At 37.8% G+C, this 16,159-nt stretch overlaps 1 protein-coding gene across 1 annotated transcript; it reads left to right on the forward strand.

Moving 5' to 3' along the window:
• The first annotated feature begins 2,464 nt into the window (after window positions 1-2,464).
• Window positions 2,465-14,470, forward strand: LOC103023919 (zinc transporter ZIP9-A). The gene is made up of 7 exons (XM_049481753.1): window positions 2,465-2,777; window positions 4,700-4,805; window positions 6,336-6,509; window positions 8,233-8,301; window positions 10,477-10,562; window positions 10,756-10,890; window positions 13,275-14,470. The coding sequence occupies exons 1-7, from the start codon at window positions 2,682-2,684 to the stop codon at window positions 13,530-13,532; spliced, it is 924 nt and encodes a 307-aa protein (XP_049337710.1). The 5' UTR covers window positions 2,465-2,681; the 3' UTR covers window positions 13,533-14,470.
• The last annotated feature ends 1,689 nt before the right edge of the window (window positions 14,471-16,159 follow it).

A 16,159-nucleotide genomic window follows, 5' to 3' on the forward strand; every position in this document is an offset into this window, starting at 1 on the left:
AAATAAAATAATAATAATAAAAAAAAATTTTTTTAAAGACTGTAAGATCAAGTTACCTGTGAGTGGACTTATGTTAGCAAAATGCTACAAAGCTATTCATGCTTAGTGTATCCTATAATTACTTAAAAAAATACCAATTAATAGAATGTAAGTTATAACTTTTTTTTTCAGTTTCAATATGTATTAAACAGTCATGTTGGTTTAACAAATAAGACATGAAAGTGTTTAGCATGAGTGCATCATATTTATTAAACATAACAACCAATTTTTTAAACAAAGCAACCAATTTTTAGTGTTTTTCCTATGAGCACATTTGATAGGTACTTAACACTGCATACCAGAAACACTCCATGATGTTCTGACCCAACTGTTTATCTAGACATAATCTGGCCCATGTTAATGTCACTCATGTTCTTAAACTTGCCCAGTTGTCATGCGTCTACACATCAATTTCAAAAACCTCCTGTTCACCTATTACCATATATATATATATATATATAGTGACTGTAAAGATATGATCAATGTTACATTACGTTACATTACATTTCATTTGGCAGACGCTTTTGTCCAAAGCGACTTACAATAATGAAGTACAAAAGTAATAGGAATTTAGATAACCCATTTTTAGATAGGGCTTAAAGGAGGTTGAAGGGAAATAAAGGGATAGAGAAGTGAAGGAGGGGAAGAAGGAAATGGGGTTAGAAGTAGTTAGTGTGTTACTCATGTTACTCACTTTACCTGTCTGTGCTTATAATGTTACGGCTGATTGGTTTGTGTTAAAGCATGCTCAGTAGTAAGCACTTTATCAATTAAAATAAAAGTATCCTTTGATGATGTTGGTGTTTAAAGGAGCAACTAAAGGTCAATATTAGTTCCAGCAAAAAGTTAAAAGAACATACAGTGAATGTTATACAGGGCATTCTCATTTTACTCTTTTTACAACACTGATACAATCTGGTGGAATGTTTTATTATAAACAGTCAGAGTTTAGGCTCATACAGAATCAGCTGACAAGGTGAAGCCTGTTTGGTTAGATTGGTAGAAGGAAGAACAGGAAGAACCACTCACTCAGCATTTGTGTTGCACATGGGAATTTGATCTCTACTTTGAAGCCTTTGATTGTTAACAAAGCCTACTTTTAATTGCATCTCAAATTAGAATATAATTGAAAAGTTACTTTATTTCAGTAATTCAGTTCAAAATGTGAAACTCATATATTAAATAAATGTATTACAGACAGAGTGATCTATTTTAAGCGTTTATTTATTTTAATGTTGATAATTACAGCTTACAGCCAATGAAAACCTAAATTTCAATGTGTTTTCAATGAATTTTAATATTACCAGACCAATTGGTTAGTGGGGAAAAAGTATGTGAACCTTTGGATTTAATAACTGGTTGACAATCTTTCGGCAGCATTAACCTCAACCAAACGTACCTGTAGTTGCAGATCGGACCTGCAACTCTTTTGATGATGGTGTGCAGTGCCTTTTTTCTCCACACATAGCGCTGTGTTTTCCTTCCAAAAAAACTCAATTTTGGTTTTATCTGTCCACAGTATATTTAGCCAGTAGTTCTGTGGAACATCCAGGTGCTCAAACAGCAATGTTTTTTTTAACAGCAGTTGCTGCCTCTGTGGTGTCCTCCGATGAACTTCATTCTTGTTTAATGTTTTCTTTATTTTAGATTTGTTAACAAAAATGTTAGCATGTGCCAGAGATTTCTATAAGTCTTCAGTTGACACTCTAGGATTCTTCCTCACCTCATTGATCATTCTGAGCTGTGCTCTTGCAGTCATCTTTACAGGATGACCACACTTAGGGAGAGTAGCAACAGTGCTGAACTTTCTCCATTTGTAGCCAGTCTGTCTTACCGTGGACACATGAACATCAAGGCTTTTAGAGATACTTTTGTAATCCTTTCCAGCTTCATGCAAGTCAACAATTCCTCGCACGTAGTTCTTCTGAGAGCTCTTTTGAGCAAGGCATGATTCATATCAGGTAATACTTCTTAAGAACAGCAAACTCAAAACTGGTGTGTGTATTTTTTATAGGGCAGGGCAGCTTTAACCAACACATCCAATCTCATCACATTCTCCAGTTAGCTCTTAGAAAAGTCATTAGCCTAGGGGTTAACATACCTTTTTCCCCCCTCACTGTGAATGTAAACATGTTGTTTCCAATAAAACCATGCAAACATATACTTTTATACATTTATATATATATAAATTTATATATAAAAATATATATGGGAGTTATCAGTCTGGTGAGGTGGAGGTGCTGATTGGTGTATTGGAATGAGTGTTAACCACAGAATAAAGTAAAAAGTGAAAGTATCTAGTCTGAGCGTCACGCTGGAGTCTCATGATTTGCCTGCAGTCAGCGTTATAATACTGTAAGCAGAGGGAAGTGTGTGGAGCAGCGCTGAGCCGCGGTCTGCAGTTCCCGCTCTCCGCCGCTGGGGGGCTCTTTATATAGGCTCTGCCCCGGCGGTTAGGTTAAACTAGGCTACGTGGAAAGTTTGAGCTGCCCGCTCTCAGTGCAGCTCCTCCCGCAGCGCTCGGTCCGGATCTACCGCCGGTTCTACCGCGGTTCGCTGGAGGTTAAAAACACGGGGTATGATCCCCGGTACCAGAACCCCCTGAGGAGCGGAGCGGGTCTCTCTCCCCGGCGGGCGGAGGAATGGACGGAGCGGCGGCGGTGGTTCTGGTCTCCGTGGCGATGTTCGCGGGATGCTTTCTGCTAGGACTGATCCCGGTACTGATCAACTTATCCCAGGTAAGTGAGATCGATAATTATCCGGCAGCAGGAAGCCCCGGGCCCGCCGCGGGGAGCGGGGTAGAAGGGCGACGGGTTTATTCGGACCGGGCGGGTAGGGGCTAAGTTAACGGTACCAGGCGGCTCCGGTCCAGCTGAAGCTGCGTTCACTCACTCTCTCAGTCTGTTAAACTATTTAACTACAGAGGTACAGTATTTACAGCCGAATTAAACCGTAACACAGCTTTATCTCTCTGTCTGTAAGAGTTAATCAAGACTGGAACTAGTCTGGGCGGTTTATATACAGAGTAAAGGTCTAAATCTCTCAGATTACTCACTCCTGCTGCTCCAGATTCCCTGAGCGAGTTTCAGTTCTGCTGTTATCTCAGTTAACACACCACTGGAGTTACAGAGTTCAGCAGAAAAAAACACTGTAAACCTGGAGAAGTTTAATTTACTTAAATAATGTAAAGAAATAACCTTTTTAAAGTAATATTTTCTAAAATATTTAGTTAATTAGAATACACACTCATTCAGTGTTTTTCTTTATTGTATTAAATTTCTACATTATAGATTAATATTAAAGACGTAAAAACGATTAAGGGACACATGTGGAATTATGTAAACTTAGTAAACCGTAATAAAAGTGTTTGTCCTCCACAATCCCCTGATCTAAACCTGATGAACTGAGATGGTGATTTGAGGTGATTTGGTATGAGCTGGAGCTTCACAGCGTGAAGGAAAAGCAGCAACTATTGTTCAGCACCTCTAGGAACTCCTTCCTTCAAGATGCTGAGAAAACTATTCCAGGTGACTCTCTCTCATGAGGACACTAAGATTAAAATACCAAGAGTGTACAGATCTGTCCTTAAAGATAAATGTGATACTAAGAAGAATCTAAAATATAAAACATATTCTGGTTTGTTTAAAACTCTTTTACATGATGTTTACAGAACAATTCCACATGCTTTAATATAGTCTTTAATATTACATTTACAATGTAAAAATAAAAAATAAAAAGAAGAAAAACCCATTGAATCAGAAGATTTCTACACTATTGACTGGTACAAAAGATTTGAAATACTAACAACTAAAAACGCCAAGGCTTGGTAGCTATAAAATAGCAATGCACAACCAGGAGAAGGTAGCTTTGGGTTACCTACAACACACTGGTGCTAAGTAATGGGGAGGACACACCCAGTATGCAAATATATGGTCCCAGGAGCTTATGGTAAAGCTGTATAAACCAACACTGATGAAAGTGTCTTGGTCCATGTGCATTAAACCAAAACTCCCTGAAATCCCTGAAGGGTTGAAATCCGTTTCCTTTTTTGGCTCAACAAACACTTTTAGGTTTTCAGGTTGATGTTATCTAAACTAATTTTATTGAGTATTCTTGACTGGTCAGTTTTCTTCACTTGATAATATTAGTTCATCTGAGTAAAACACAAAATAACTTTATAGAGTAGACATTGATTCAATCTCAGAATTTCAAAACTAAACAATGTTCATTAGTGCTAGGCGGTATACCGGTTCATCTGGAGGGGAAATTAAACCGGTTTGCGTTGTTCACATTCCACCATACCACTAGAGGCGCTGTGGAGCGTTGTGTAAAACAGCACCTCCAAAGAAGCACAGCTATCTAGCTAACGCTAGCCAATTAGCTTAACAAGCAAACACACTGAAGTAACATTAGCTCAGCTCTGTGGAATCAAATGCTTGTCTTGCTCTTGTCTTACCTGGAGAGAATTTATAACAGCACTATATCTAAGGAGCTCTCGTTCCTATTTCTTGAAATATGAGTGATTTTATGCAGAAGTATCACTGCACTACTGTGTTTAGTATCAGTGTTTAGAAACAAATGATTGTTAGTAAAGTGTAGCTTCAGGCTGTTCATCCCATCTCTGCTTAAGTGCTAATACGTCTTATTTTTCTCTCCACAGCAAAAGCTGCAGTTTGTGAGTGTGTTGGGGGCGGGGCTTCTGTGTGGCACCGCCCTTGCTATAATCATTCCAGAGGGAGTGGAGTTAGTGGAGGAGTCATGGAGAGGTGAGGAAGATTCTGCTGGCCTCTCTGTTCTCCCCGAGTGCTTCCTCTGTTCTTCCTCTAGGAGAAGATTTTCTATCAAAGAAAAACTTTCTGTAGCAGAGTGACTTTATAAGTCACTCCAGTGCCAGTCAAAAGGTTGGACACACCTTTAATATTGAAGTTATGATGACTATTGAAGTCAAATATTGAGTCTGATGCTCTCAAACACATTAAGAGGGACTGAAAGTCATTCCAGGTAATCTCGTCCCTCATAATGCTGAGAAAGTGCTAAGATGAACAAAGCTGTCATCTAAGCAAGATGTGCAACTTTGAAGAAATTAAAATATAAAACATATTCTAGTTTGTTTAACACTTTTCTACTAAATAATTCCATGTTTTTCTTCGTAGTATAGAGGACTTTAGTATTAATCTACAATGCAGAACATTTTAAAATAATGAAAAACCTTTAAATTTAAGGTGTTTCTAAACTTTTGACTGGTACTGTATTTACTGTGCTTGGATAATATTTTGCTATCATGTTTTTTTTTTTTGTTTCAATTTTTTCTGTTTCCTTCATCATTAGCTGTTTGCCCTGAATACCAGTAGACCTTTTTCACACTTCTGTGTTGGTTAATGTAGAAGCATAAATATTAGGTTTTGGCGATTTCCTTTCAAATTATGATCAATAGCTGAAGCTACTGTCCGTTCCTAAATACACCAATAGTTCATCTAAACACTCGCCAGTGTTTATACGTGGTCAGGATTAAACAGTTTAAAGTTAGCTGAAAAGCTCTGCTTATAATGTGTTCCTTTACCAGCAAATCAATAAAACCAGAGTGAAACTAAACTGAAGAGACCCACCGTTTAGCCCAGTAATCAGCGCTGTGGAAGGATCACACATGGAGCTCTGTGCAGCAGTATACAGCAGGAGGCACTGTGCAGGATCACACACACGGCTCTAAAGTATTAAACTTTAGCGGGATGCCGATTGCCAACACACACTAGCCTTTAGTCCGTGCTGGAGGAATGTCCACACATGTTAGCTGTGCTCCTGTTAGCTGTGCTTAAGCTCAGTATAGGTGATTGAGGGAGTCTGAAAATTTGCGAGTCCCTGTTAAACAGTGTCGGAGGAAATACCATACTACTGCAGCTCAGAGCCAGACTGGTCTAGATACAGGTGGATTTGTAAGCCAAACTTTGCATCCCTAATAGGGATATGAACTGTCAAGAACTTGGTAAAATGATGCGAATCATGAAACAGGGCTAAATAAATTGAGACATTTATATATAAAGTAAAAGAATAAAGTATGCAAACGAGTAGAATAGAATAGTAGCAACAACGACGTTGCTACGAGTAGAATAGAACTGCTAAAAGCATGTTGTACTTAAACCTGTTTAACTACATACATGAATTAGTGTTACATTTGATCCAGTACTGATTTGTGCCCCTTACCCTCCTCTCTCTCTGCTGCACTCATGGCCTGTTGGAGGAGGGGGTTTAACTGTGTTTGTGCCGGAAGCTAATTCCTCTTCTTGGTCTTCTCCTTGCAGATACGGATTGCTCCGTTATTAAAACTAAACTAAACAGCACAGACTCCAATTCGACTCTGGAGTCGTCCACAGAGAAAGGCCCGCGTCCACGTGTCTTCATAGGACTGTCTCTGGTGCTGGGCTTCACCCTCATGTTTGTGGTTGACCAGATTGCTGAGTACTGCTCTGCACGCGGTAAACTACAGTTCAGCTACTTACTCTGTTTTTAGTTAGAGTCACTCGCCGTGTCCCTAACATACTTTAAACACTCTTTGAGAACTGTGTTAGTACTTGCAGTAGGTTGAAGATTGTAGATTGTAAATGTTTTTCTTGCATTTCTTGCAATGTTTGTTGCAGTGCGAATTCATGATTTCATTTAATTGCATTTAATGAGCCATTCCAATTTCTGGCCCCCAATTAGACTTACTAAAATTACAGTTCAAATACACATGGTGGCACTAATCTAAAAAATAGGCTAAACCTTCAGGGAAGAATATTAGTGGCAATACATCCATAATTCCTGGTATTATATTATTAGGTAAAAGATCTCTGACAGGCAGTGTTGAGATTACCTTGTGTTAACTGATTTATGGTAAAAGAGCATTAATTTGGCTACAATCATAAAGCCACTGGGACCTGCTGAGATCAGTGGATAGTTGAGTTGAGTGGATAATGAATGTGAGTATGATAAAATCACAGTCTCAATAAAAGGCACGGAATAAGGGAGTAGTATCAGTCAAGCGTTTCGGAGAACCGCCAGGAGACACTCAGAGCAGAAGCTTTGTAGTTTAGGATTAATTAAAAAACAGACGTGCTAGAGTCACAACCTATTTTACATTCACACTGTGGAGACAGGGCTGTAGATATCACTAAATCAGATTTTTTCTGGAGCACCTTCACTTGCATAAAGCTGATTAGCATGGTGGTGGTGTATGAGGTGTTAGTGTGTGTTGTGCTGGTACAGTGAGTGAATCAGACATAGCAGTCCACAGCAGTGAATATAGCAGCCTAACTTAAGGGAGAGAGCCAGAAGGTAGCATAGACACGGAGGCTCCCTGAAACACTGACATCCAAACCCGAGTGATCACATGCTGTCGGCCGTTGTGGACAACAGCACCAGCATCTCCGTTTATCACACTTTCCTATGTCTATGAACCCATGCATCTGCAGCATTATCTAAGGGGAAATATTAATTTCCAAAAGTTACAGTTTGGGGAAGGTTATTGGAGGGGTTGATAAGATAAAGATCTTCCTCCTGCTGAGTGTGTAATAGAGTTGAGGACAGTGAGTGAACACAGTGTTTAAAACTCCACCAGCACTTCTGTATCTGATCCACTGGGACCACAACAACACACTCTTTTTGTTTACTAAAGTTTACATTTATTATACTGATAGTTTTCTAAATTAACTAGTATAATAAAATTAGAAGCGGTGCTATTAAACAGCAATAATCAGTATTTGTGACAGAGGATAGTAAAATTAAACAAACTCCTGCAAAGTTGCTATGTTTAGCAAATTTTACTCTAACTTGGCCTACCACCATAATTATCAACTTATGCAATATGTGCAATATATAGACCCCACCATTTTAGCTAAACTTAATATTTTAATTGGAAGAGCCTGTCAAGGTTTGTTAATAGTAGTTTTATTTGATTTATGTTTTGTTTATTTATTTTGTAATTTCATTGTCTACATTTTCCTAATAATTAAATGTTAATTGCTCTTTGAAAGGAATTAATGTGTTTATGAATTATTATATTGTTGTATTATTATATTAGTAGCATAACATGGTCTTTATTGCAATTAATTGTGGAGAAAATATTGTTTAAAAGAATGGGTTACTGTGTAAATAAACAGACAATAGAATTATCTATTTGTTCTGCACGATTCCTTTACCAATGTGTTTCTCTCCAAACAGACTCACGGTCGAGCATCTACAACGGCAGCGGCATCACAGCCACGCTGGGTCTCCTCATCCACGCTGCAGGTAGACTTTCAATCCAGGATTTCTTTCCTTTCACTTCACACAATCAAACAATGTGTTTCCTGCAATAATTATACAAATATAGTTTAAATTGTGAATCTGATGAATAGCCCCTTGGTCTGAACACAGACAGTGGGGGTGGGTTTTCTGTGTATTCCACCATGGCACATTTTTGTTGGGACACTGAACTCTTCGGTCTGTATCTCACCAAAGAATGAAGCCGACAAATGCAGATAAGCAATCTCTGGAAATCTCCCACCAGCCTTGACTCGCTCTGTCTGAACCCATTCTCTATTTTGCTTCTCTTTTATTAACAGCTGGTATTAAATTCACCCTTTGTCACTGTCTGGATCAAGAGGAAGTATTGCCAGGAATAGTTATCTTTGTCATTTTTGGCAAAACACAATATTTCCAATGGAGCAGCTACTGTTATTACTCAAGGGGCAATTTGTGACATTTAAACTATATTGCATGGACATTAATGGACACCAGTTCACGTGACTTCACCTGCATTGTCGATTTTTAAAACTGAACATCATACTGATGTCACAAAACTGATAAACTGATTTTATAGATCTATTTAAAATAGCATTTTGTGAAGATTTCTTGCTCCTACTTTTTAAATTAATTATTAAATATGAAAGAATTTTAGACTGGTTCAGTAGAGTAATAATACAGATACTGATATGACTGAGAAAATTAAAGCTATTTTTGGATGCTATTGGGACGGTGAATTTGCATGTGGTGAAACTGGTTATAAGGAGACTTCCTGCTGGTTAGATAGTCCCTCTTTTCAACATACAGCCAGTCAGCTTGTTGGAGAACGAGCTTCAGCAGGGCACTAGTGTAAAAGCCCAACAATAATATAAGTGTGGTTGGTGGATCATGTAAATCAACTGTGCAGCTTCAAAAGCAGCAACAGTAAACAGGGAAACTGTGCCACTCGCTGGCTGATGGCAGAACTGTGCTTGTAAGATGAGCAGATGTGGATGGACTCACAACACAACTGATATAATGTTAGTAGAAAAGTGCACAAACAAATACAACAGTGTCTGTATGTTTTACAATATATCCAAGAATATACACAGCCCTGAAAATAAAATAAGAGACCACTTAAATTTCTGAAATAGTTTCTCTGATTTTGCTTTTTATAGGTATATGTTTGAGTAAAATAAACATTGTGTTTTATTCTATAAACTACAGACAACATTTCTCCCAAATGCCAAATAAAAATACTGTAATTTAGAGCATTCATTTGCAGAAAATGAGAAATGGCTGAAATAACAAAATAATGCAAAATAATAGTTCTCAGATGTCAAATAATGCAAAGAAAAACAGCTCATATTCATAAAGTTTTAAGAGTTCAGAAATCAATATTTAGTGGAATCACAGTTTTCATGCATCTTGGCATGTTCTCCTCTACCAGTCTTACAGACTGCTTCTGAATAACTCCTGGTGCAAAAATTCAAGCAGTTCAACTTGGTTTGATGGCTTGTAATCATCCATCTTCCTACATTATATTCCAGAGGTTTTCAATTTGGTAGAATCAAAGAAACTCATAATTTTTAAGTTGTTTATTATTTTTTTCCAGGGCTGTATGTGGTTTTAATGCTAGAGGTAACAGGACACACACCTTCTAAGAAGTTCCACTTTTTTCTCGTCAGCCAACAGAATATTCATCTTCCTTAATTATATTCCAGAGGTTTACTATTTGGTAAAATCAAAGAAACCATTTTTCTAATATCAGTAGTGTTGTGAGTCCGTCCACAACTGCTCGTCTTACAAGCGAAAAAATGTTAGTTTGTGAAAAAAGTTATTCTGGAGTCTGGATGGGTTACAGAACTTTATCCTGGCTGCTTTACTAGTTACACTGTGCAGCCTGCCAAGACCAGAGCACAACTATAGAGAAGCTGTTTTCACTATTACAAATCAGCTGACCAATAATTACAGTGTTTTTGAACTTGTAAGTTGTAATTTTAAGGTAGAGGTAGGTAACTACTATGTAGTATTGATTTAACTTGAGATATAATGGACATTAAGGAGGACTATTTTAGGATTCATTTTAATTACATTAAGTGTTTTCGGGTTGGTGCTGTATGGTTACATTAGGTCTCATTTTAAGGAAAACAAAAGCAGATGTTTAGTAATGTTATTAATCTCTGTATTAAACTCTTTTAGCTGATGGTGTTGCTCTAGGAGCAGCTGTGGCTTCCTCTCAAGCATCAGTTCAGGTCATTGTCTTCTTCGCTGTGATTCTGCACAAGGTAAGAACTGATATTTTGCAGTTATAACAGATATGTCTGTTGCTTTATTAACAGTTCATATGAAAGGACTGATATTATGATGATGTAATTCCAAAATGGAAACCTTAGGGCAGCTGGCATTTTCACAGGGTGTAAAAATATCTTTACTATGCTTACTATCTGTGTGTGTGTGTGTGTGTGTGTGTGTCCTCAGGCTCCAGCTGCGTTTGGTCTTGTCTCTTTCCTAATGCATGCAGGCTTGGAGAAGAGCACAATCCAGAAGCATCTGCTGGCTTTCTCAGCTGCAGCTCCAGTGCTGGCTATTAGCACATACTTCATTTTGAGCACAGTAAGACCCTAATATTACAATAAAAGTATATACGCAAAAGTTTGGGCACTGCTGGCATGCAAATGTTTAAATAATAACAGTAATAAATAGTGCTGTCAATGTTTATAGCGCTTTTTTAGGGTATATAGTGATGTAACCTCGCTGTCGATACTGTCTAGAAGTTCAAAATGCAGATTATTTTTTATTTGTAGACAGAGAGTCAGTTTATAGACAGTTTATTGTCTACAATGGAAATTTATTTCCATCATTCGTATAAAGCCTCACTAGACATAAATACATAAACTCAACCCAAACCTTTTGTCCCACCCCCCTCCACACCAGCAACAAGCCATCACATCCTCACACCACCCCTATTAACCAAACTCAGAACATAAGTACACATATTATCACATACACACCAGACATGGACAGTTCAATCACTGCCTCGCTCTTTAATTTAGAGCCATTTTAAACTTTTTCAAAGAGTTTCCACACCAAGGCATAGGCACCCCAATAGGGGTTAAGGGGGTGGCTGGGGTCATGTTCTATGATCCGTGCCCTGTTTTTTGGTAGAATTACTGTTGAGATTTAATCAATTGTGTCAGCCCCCTTCCTCTCACACACACACGCTACTGCTTTTATCTGTCCTTAAGGAGAATCTTTCCATACTCATTTTTCACATTGCTTATTTAAGTGTTCAAGTGTTTAAGTGTTCAAAACAGACTTGAAGGAATTAGAAGAATATTGCCTACGACGGATTTCATATCATCATGGAATCTCATACTGTTGCAACTCTAGTGCTTACGTATCATTAGTACTGAGTACTGAGTGGAGCGAATATTGTACAGATGAAAAAGTGCTGTGTGGTTTAGTCAGACACAAAGGAGCAGTGTTGGGCACGTTACTTTGAAAAATTAATTAGTTATAGTTACTAGTTACTTCTCCAAAAAAGTAACTGAGTTACTAACGGAGTTACTCCACTATAAAAGTAACTAGTTACCAGTAAAAGTAACTATTGCATTACTTTGTGTTATTCGCCCCGTAAAAAAAAAAAAAAAAAGAACATCAATTATGTATTTACTATTATTATTAGAAAAATAACAAACGAAAATAAACCCAAAATGTTGAAAAAATATAGTCTAAGGAACTTCAAAAAAAATAAACAAATTTTTCACACAACTAAAGAAAATTACTAAGACTTGTAAAACTGAAAAAAAAAAAAACGGTCGTCTGGGGATGAAATTAAACAAACCAAGCCACACTCAAAGAAAAAAGTGTGTATATATAAACAAAACAAAAGAATGGACAAAAAGAACAATCTAATGACCGTTAAAATGGTATTAATATAACTCCAGAATTAAAACACAAACTGTGCCTCACACTGTGTTAAAATTCCTGGTGAATGGACCAATAGCAGTCTTTAAAATGACCCGAAATAAACTATTTTTACATTGACTTCCATTAAAAATAAAGACACATCTCTCTCTTCTGTAAAGTTACTTGTTACTTGTAGGAGATACTTGTTTTTCATTGGACAGTGACGTTATGTGAATGACATCTTGTCAGCAACATGATAGCTGATAATGCTTTATTGTTTTGGAACCATGGAAACGTGTGATGTCTGTGTTGGTGTGCCCCAGCATAGAACTGCATTAGAGTACTAATCTCTGTTAGTCAGGCACCTACAGCCCACACCTACAAGATACACTAATTAAAAATCAATTCTCATAATCTAGAGAACGTGTAGAAGCACTCTGACCACAGACAGGTCCACAGGAAGGCCAGAGGAGAGGCCAAATGTGACACAGAGAAAACACTGCACCAAAAATCAGCCAGTGTTTTACTTTAAATTTAAATTCCTTTTGGTAAATTATTCTACTTAAATGCTTATGCCTACCACTGTCCCCCACTAATTCCTCACCAGGGTGCCCACTAGGGCTACCTTCCCCTGGGTGTACAGTTCTATTTCATATAATGGTTTACTGTCTGGCCACAGTGTTGTAAAGCCATAACTCTCCATTTATTAGTAGTATAGTCTGGCAGAAATTATACTTGCCTATTATTCCTTATTATGAAACAAAAACACAAGCTAACCTTGCCTAAATTGTTATTTCTAAGTTAAGCTTACCACTGATGTCCACTATTAAGTGTACTAAAAGTTCAATGAGTGTTCAAAAATTCTCCCGCACCGCTCCTCTGCACATGCTCACTGAAGATTCTGCAGGGGTGGAGTGTAGTTTACTCAAGTGTTCTCATTAGTTAAATCATTAGGATATTATGAAGTAAGTAAAGTTCACTAATGTTATATGAGAAAGTAGTGCTTATGTCTGATGAAGTTAAGTTTGCACAGTGTATGTGTATGTGATGATGTTGCTAATTAAACCTCTGTTCTGTCCACTCTGTAGACTGGTGGCTCAGCACAGCACCGCCTTAGTGCCACAGGGATTGGCATGCTGGTCTCTGCTGGAACTTTCCTTTACGTGGCCACTGTGCATGTCCTGCCTGAGGTTAACAGCAGGGGGCAGCAGAGAACCAGTCATTTTCACCACCATGCAGGCCCCGGGCCCTATCAGCAGAGGGGTCTGAGTGTGCCGGAGAGCATCACTCTGATCACTGGAGCTGCGCTGCCTGTGCTCCTGGCTCTCGGGCTGCCTGATGACTGACATTAACCTCATGGACTCCTGTGATGCCAAAAAAGATTTCTAAATGTACTTTGCACTTGACAGTGTTCACTCTTTGTGTATGTTTTGTTAATGGCTTACGGTACTTTTACCACTGCATATAGTTGTTAAGCGACACCCACTCTCAACTGTTGTATGTATGAAACTTTTGTATGTTTCATACATAGAAACTGATTTTTATATATTTATTAAAGTGCACTATTTTAGATTACATACCAAATAAACTATACAATAGTCTGTTGAGGAAGGTTAGCATGCCACATTATTCGAGAAGTACATGCAACATTTCTGAACATACATAAACATACACACATTCAGAAAATGAAGAACTATTTATGGCATCTGTGAAAATTTAAGGTTTAAAAACCATCAATAAAGCCATATACAATATTCTGATGAGGAAAGTTAACATGCTTTTGTTTATTATTCTAGACAAATAAGCAAAGTTGCTAAACATTATAGCATGCAAACACTCATACACACAACCCAGCTAACAGTTTTTGGTCAGTAGAAGGTTTTCTGAATGTTACAGGTAACCATCAAGCTTTTTGCAAGTTCTGACAGCAATTTTAAATGTTTTGGTAACATCACTGCAACGTCATAATTAATTTTGGTATGACTTTTGTTTACACAATGATAGTATTTGTCTAGCTGCCAATATTATGTGAGAAACTTTCATAGACAATACAAGCCACATACAATATTCTGTTTGAGGAAAGTTAACATGCTGTTTATCATTCCAGCCATACGAGCAAAGGTGCTTAAAATTTATGCATGCATGTGTAAACACACCCAAACAACACTTTTTCTTTCTTTTTGCCATTTGTATTCATATCTCTATGTATTGTGGAATACTGTGCTATTTACATTTGTTAAATTAAGGTTGAAATACCATTATTAAAGCCATAAACAATATTCTATTGAGTATTGTTACAAACTGCTGTTGTTTATCACCCCATGACCCAATCCGTGCACCTCTAGCGGTAGGGTGTATAGATTTATGTTGGGGCAGGGGGTGGAAGTGTTTTTATGCACTATAAGCCGCACTGGATTATGAGGCGCATTATGCAACACTAGTAAGGAACAGGGGGGTCTGGGTGGCTTTTTTAAAAGTCAAACGAACACTGTATGTTAATTTACACAGATTCTTCTCCTGAAAACTGTTTATTTAGGTGAGTAAAGCGCTTCCCTTTATTTACAGTAAGCTTTGATTTACATTAAGGTTGGGTGCAGCCGCATTAGCGGATAACCACTAGCGGTTAGCAGCTAATGCTGCCCGACAACATCAAACTAAGTGGTCCGATAAGACAAATATAAGGCAAATATCAGATAGCAGTTTATCCTACGTAGCTTGTTTTAACATGGTAAATACACAGACTACAGGCTGATATACTCACCTCTGAACGGGAAATAGCTAGCACAGTTAGCGGGTAATGCTAAGGCTGCTTCAGCAGTGCTAGCCATGGTTAGCACCAGACTACAGGCCAATATAGTTGGCTCTAAACAGTGAAAGAGCTAGCACCTAGCATTGGTTGCGGCTAATGCTAATCCTGCTGGAGAACTAAACTGAAACTCCTGTATAACGCTGAACTTCAGTGGAGTGGCTTTACTTCTCCTTACAACATAACATACATACATTCATAAATAAGGTGCACCGGTTTAAAAGGCATACAAATTCAAGAATTTTTAAGTGCACCTTATAGTCCAAAAATTATAGTACATATTCTTTTAAATGAAGATTGTTCAGAGGAACACAAAACAGAGGGATGGAAATCAGATCTAATGACATAGGGGCACAAGGGACCAAAAAAAAAACTAATTTGTGTGTTTAAAATCTTCAAAATGAAATACAAATGTTCAGATACGGAATTTAATGGTAAAAGGTTTAAAAGTGTCATCATTAGGCTTGTATTTACCACCTAATTGATGTCTGTTGGGGGAAAAGTTGTGAGTTGTAGTCAGAAGCATTTCTTTGTCAATCAGAGAACCTGTACAGTCAGTCTTATTGATCCGACAGACAGTGAGAGACAGTGAATCTTGCTGTACAGTTGTGGTTAGCAGGTATTCTACTCTTCCTAAACTAGAGTTTACAACTAAAAGCAGGAAAAGAGAAGGATGAAAAAACAGACTGACTTTAATGCAGTATACAGGTGCTGGTCAACGAATTAGAATAATTTGAAATAGTGCAATCATGAAATTCTTTGAATGCATTTTTTGTGCAGAAAGCAAATCAGGTGTTCACCGCACCTGTCCTACTCGTTAGACTAATCACAGAACTCGTTACCTGGGAAAAAAATTGCTCAGCTGAGCTTTCCAAAAGGCCCATTTAGGCCATTTAACTGTGACACTGTTGTTTTATTGAATTAGAATAATGGAGAAACCGTTTCATTGAATTAGAATAAATGCTCGATTTTTTGTTTTCTGTGAAGAGTGTTCACTGTGCAGTATAAAGTCAGGGTTGAGTAGAATTTCTAAGTTGTAAAATCAATCATGGGTAAGCAGCGCGACCTCTCAACCGGAATAGTGGCTCAAATTCAAGCCCTTCGCCAACAAGGCTTGACCCAAACTAAAATTGCTGAGCAGCTCGGCATCAGCCAGTCTTCCGTCTG

The sequence above is a fragment of the Astyanax mexicanus genome, chromosome 7 (assembly GCF_023375975.1).
Source record: "Astyanax mexicanus isolate ESR-SI-001 chromosome 7, AstMex3_surface, whole genome shotgun sequence".
Classification (NCBI taxonomy): Eukaryota; Metazoa; Chordata; class Actinopteri; order Characiformes; family Acestrorhamphidae; genus Astyanax; species Astyanax mexicanus.

Bases quoted from the DNA above. Each gene is read 5' to 3' on its own strand.
- LOC103023919 (XM_049481753.1), top strand. From the start codon at position 2,682: ATGGACGGAGCGGCGGCGGTGGTTCTGGTCTCCGTGGCGATGTTCGCG. The intron at 2,778-4,699 runs GTAAGTGAGATC...TTCTCTCCACAG, and splicing joins TACTGATCAACTTATCCCAG to CAAAAGCTGCAGTTTGTGAG. The intron at 6,510-8,232 runs GTAAACTACAGT...CTCTCCAAACAG, and splicing joins TGAGTACTGCTCTGCACGCG to ACTCACGGTCGAGCATCTAC.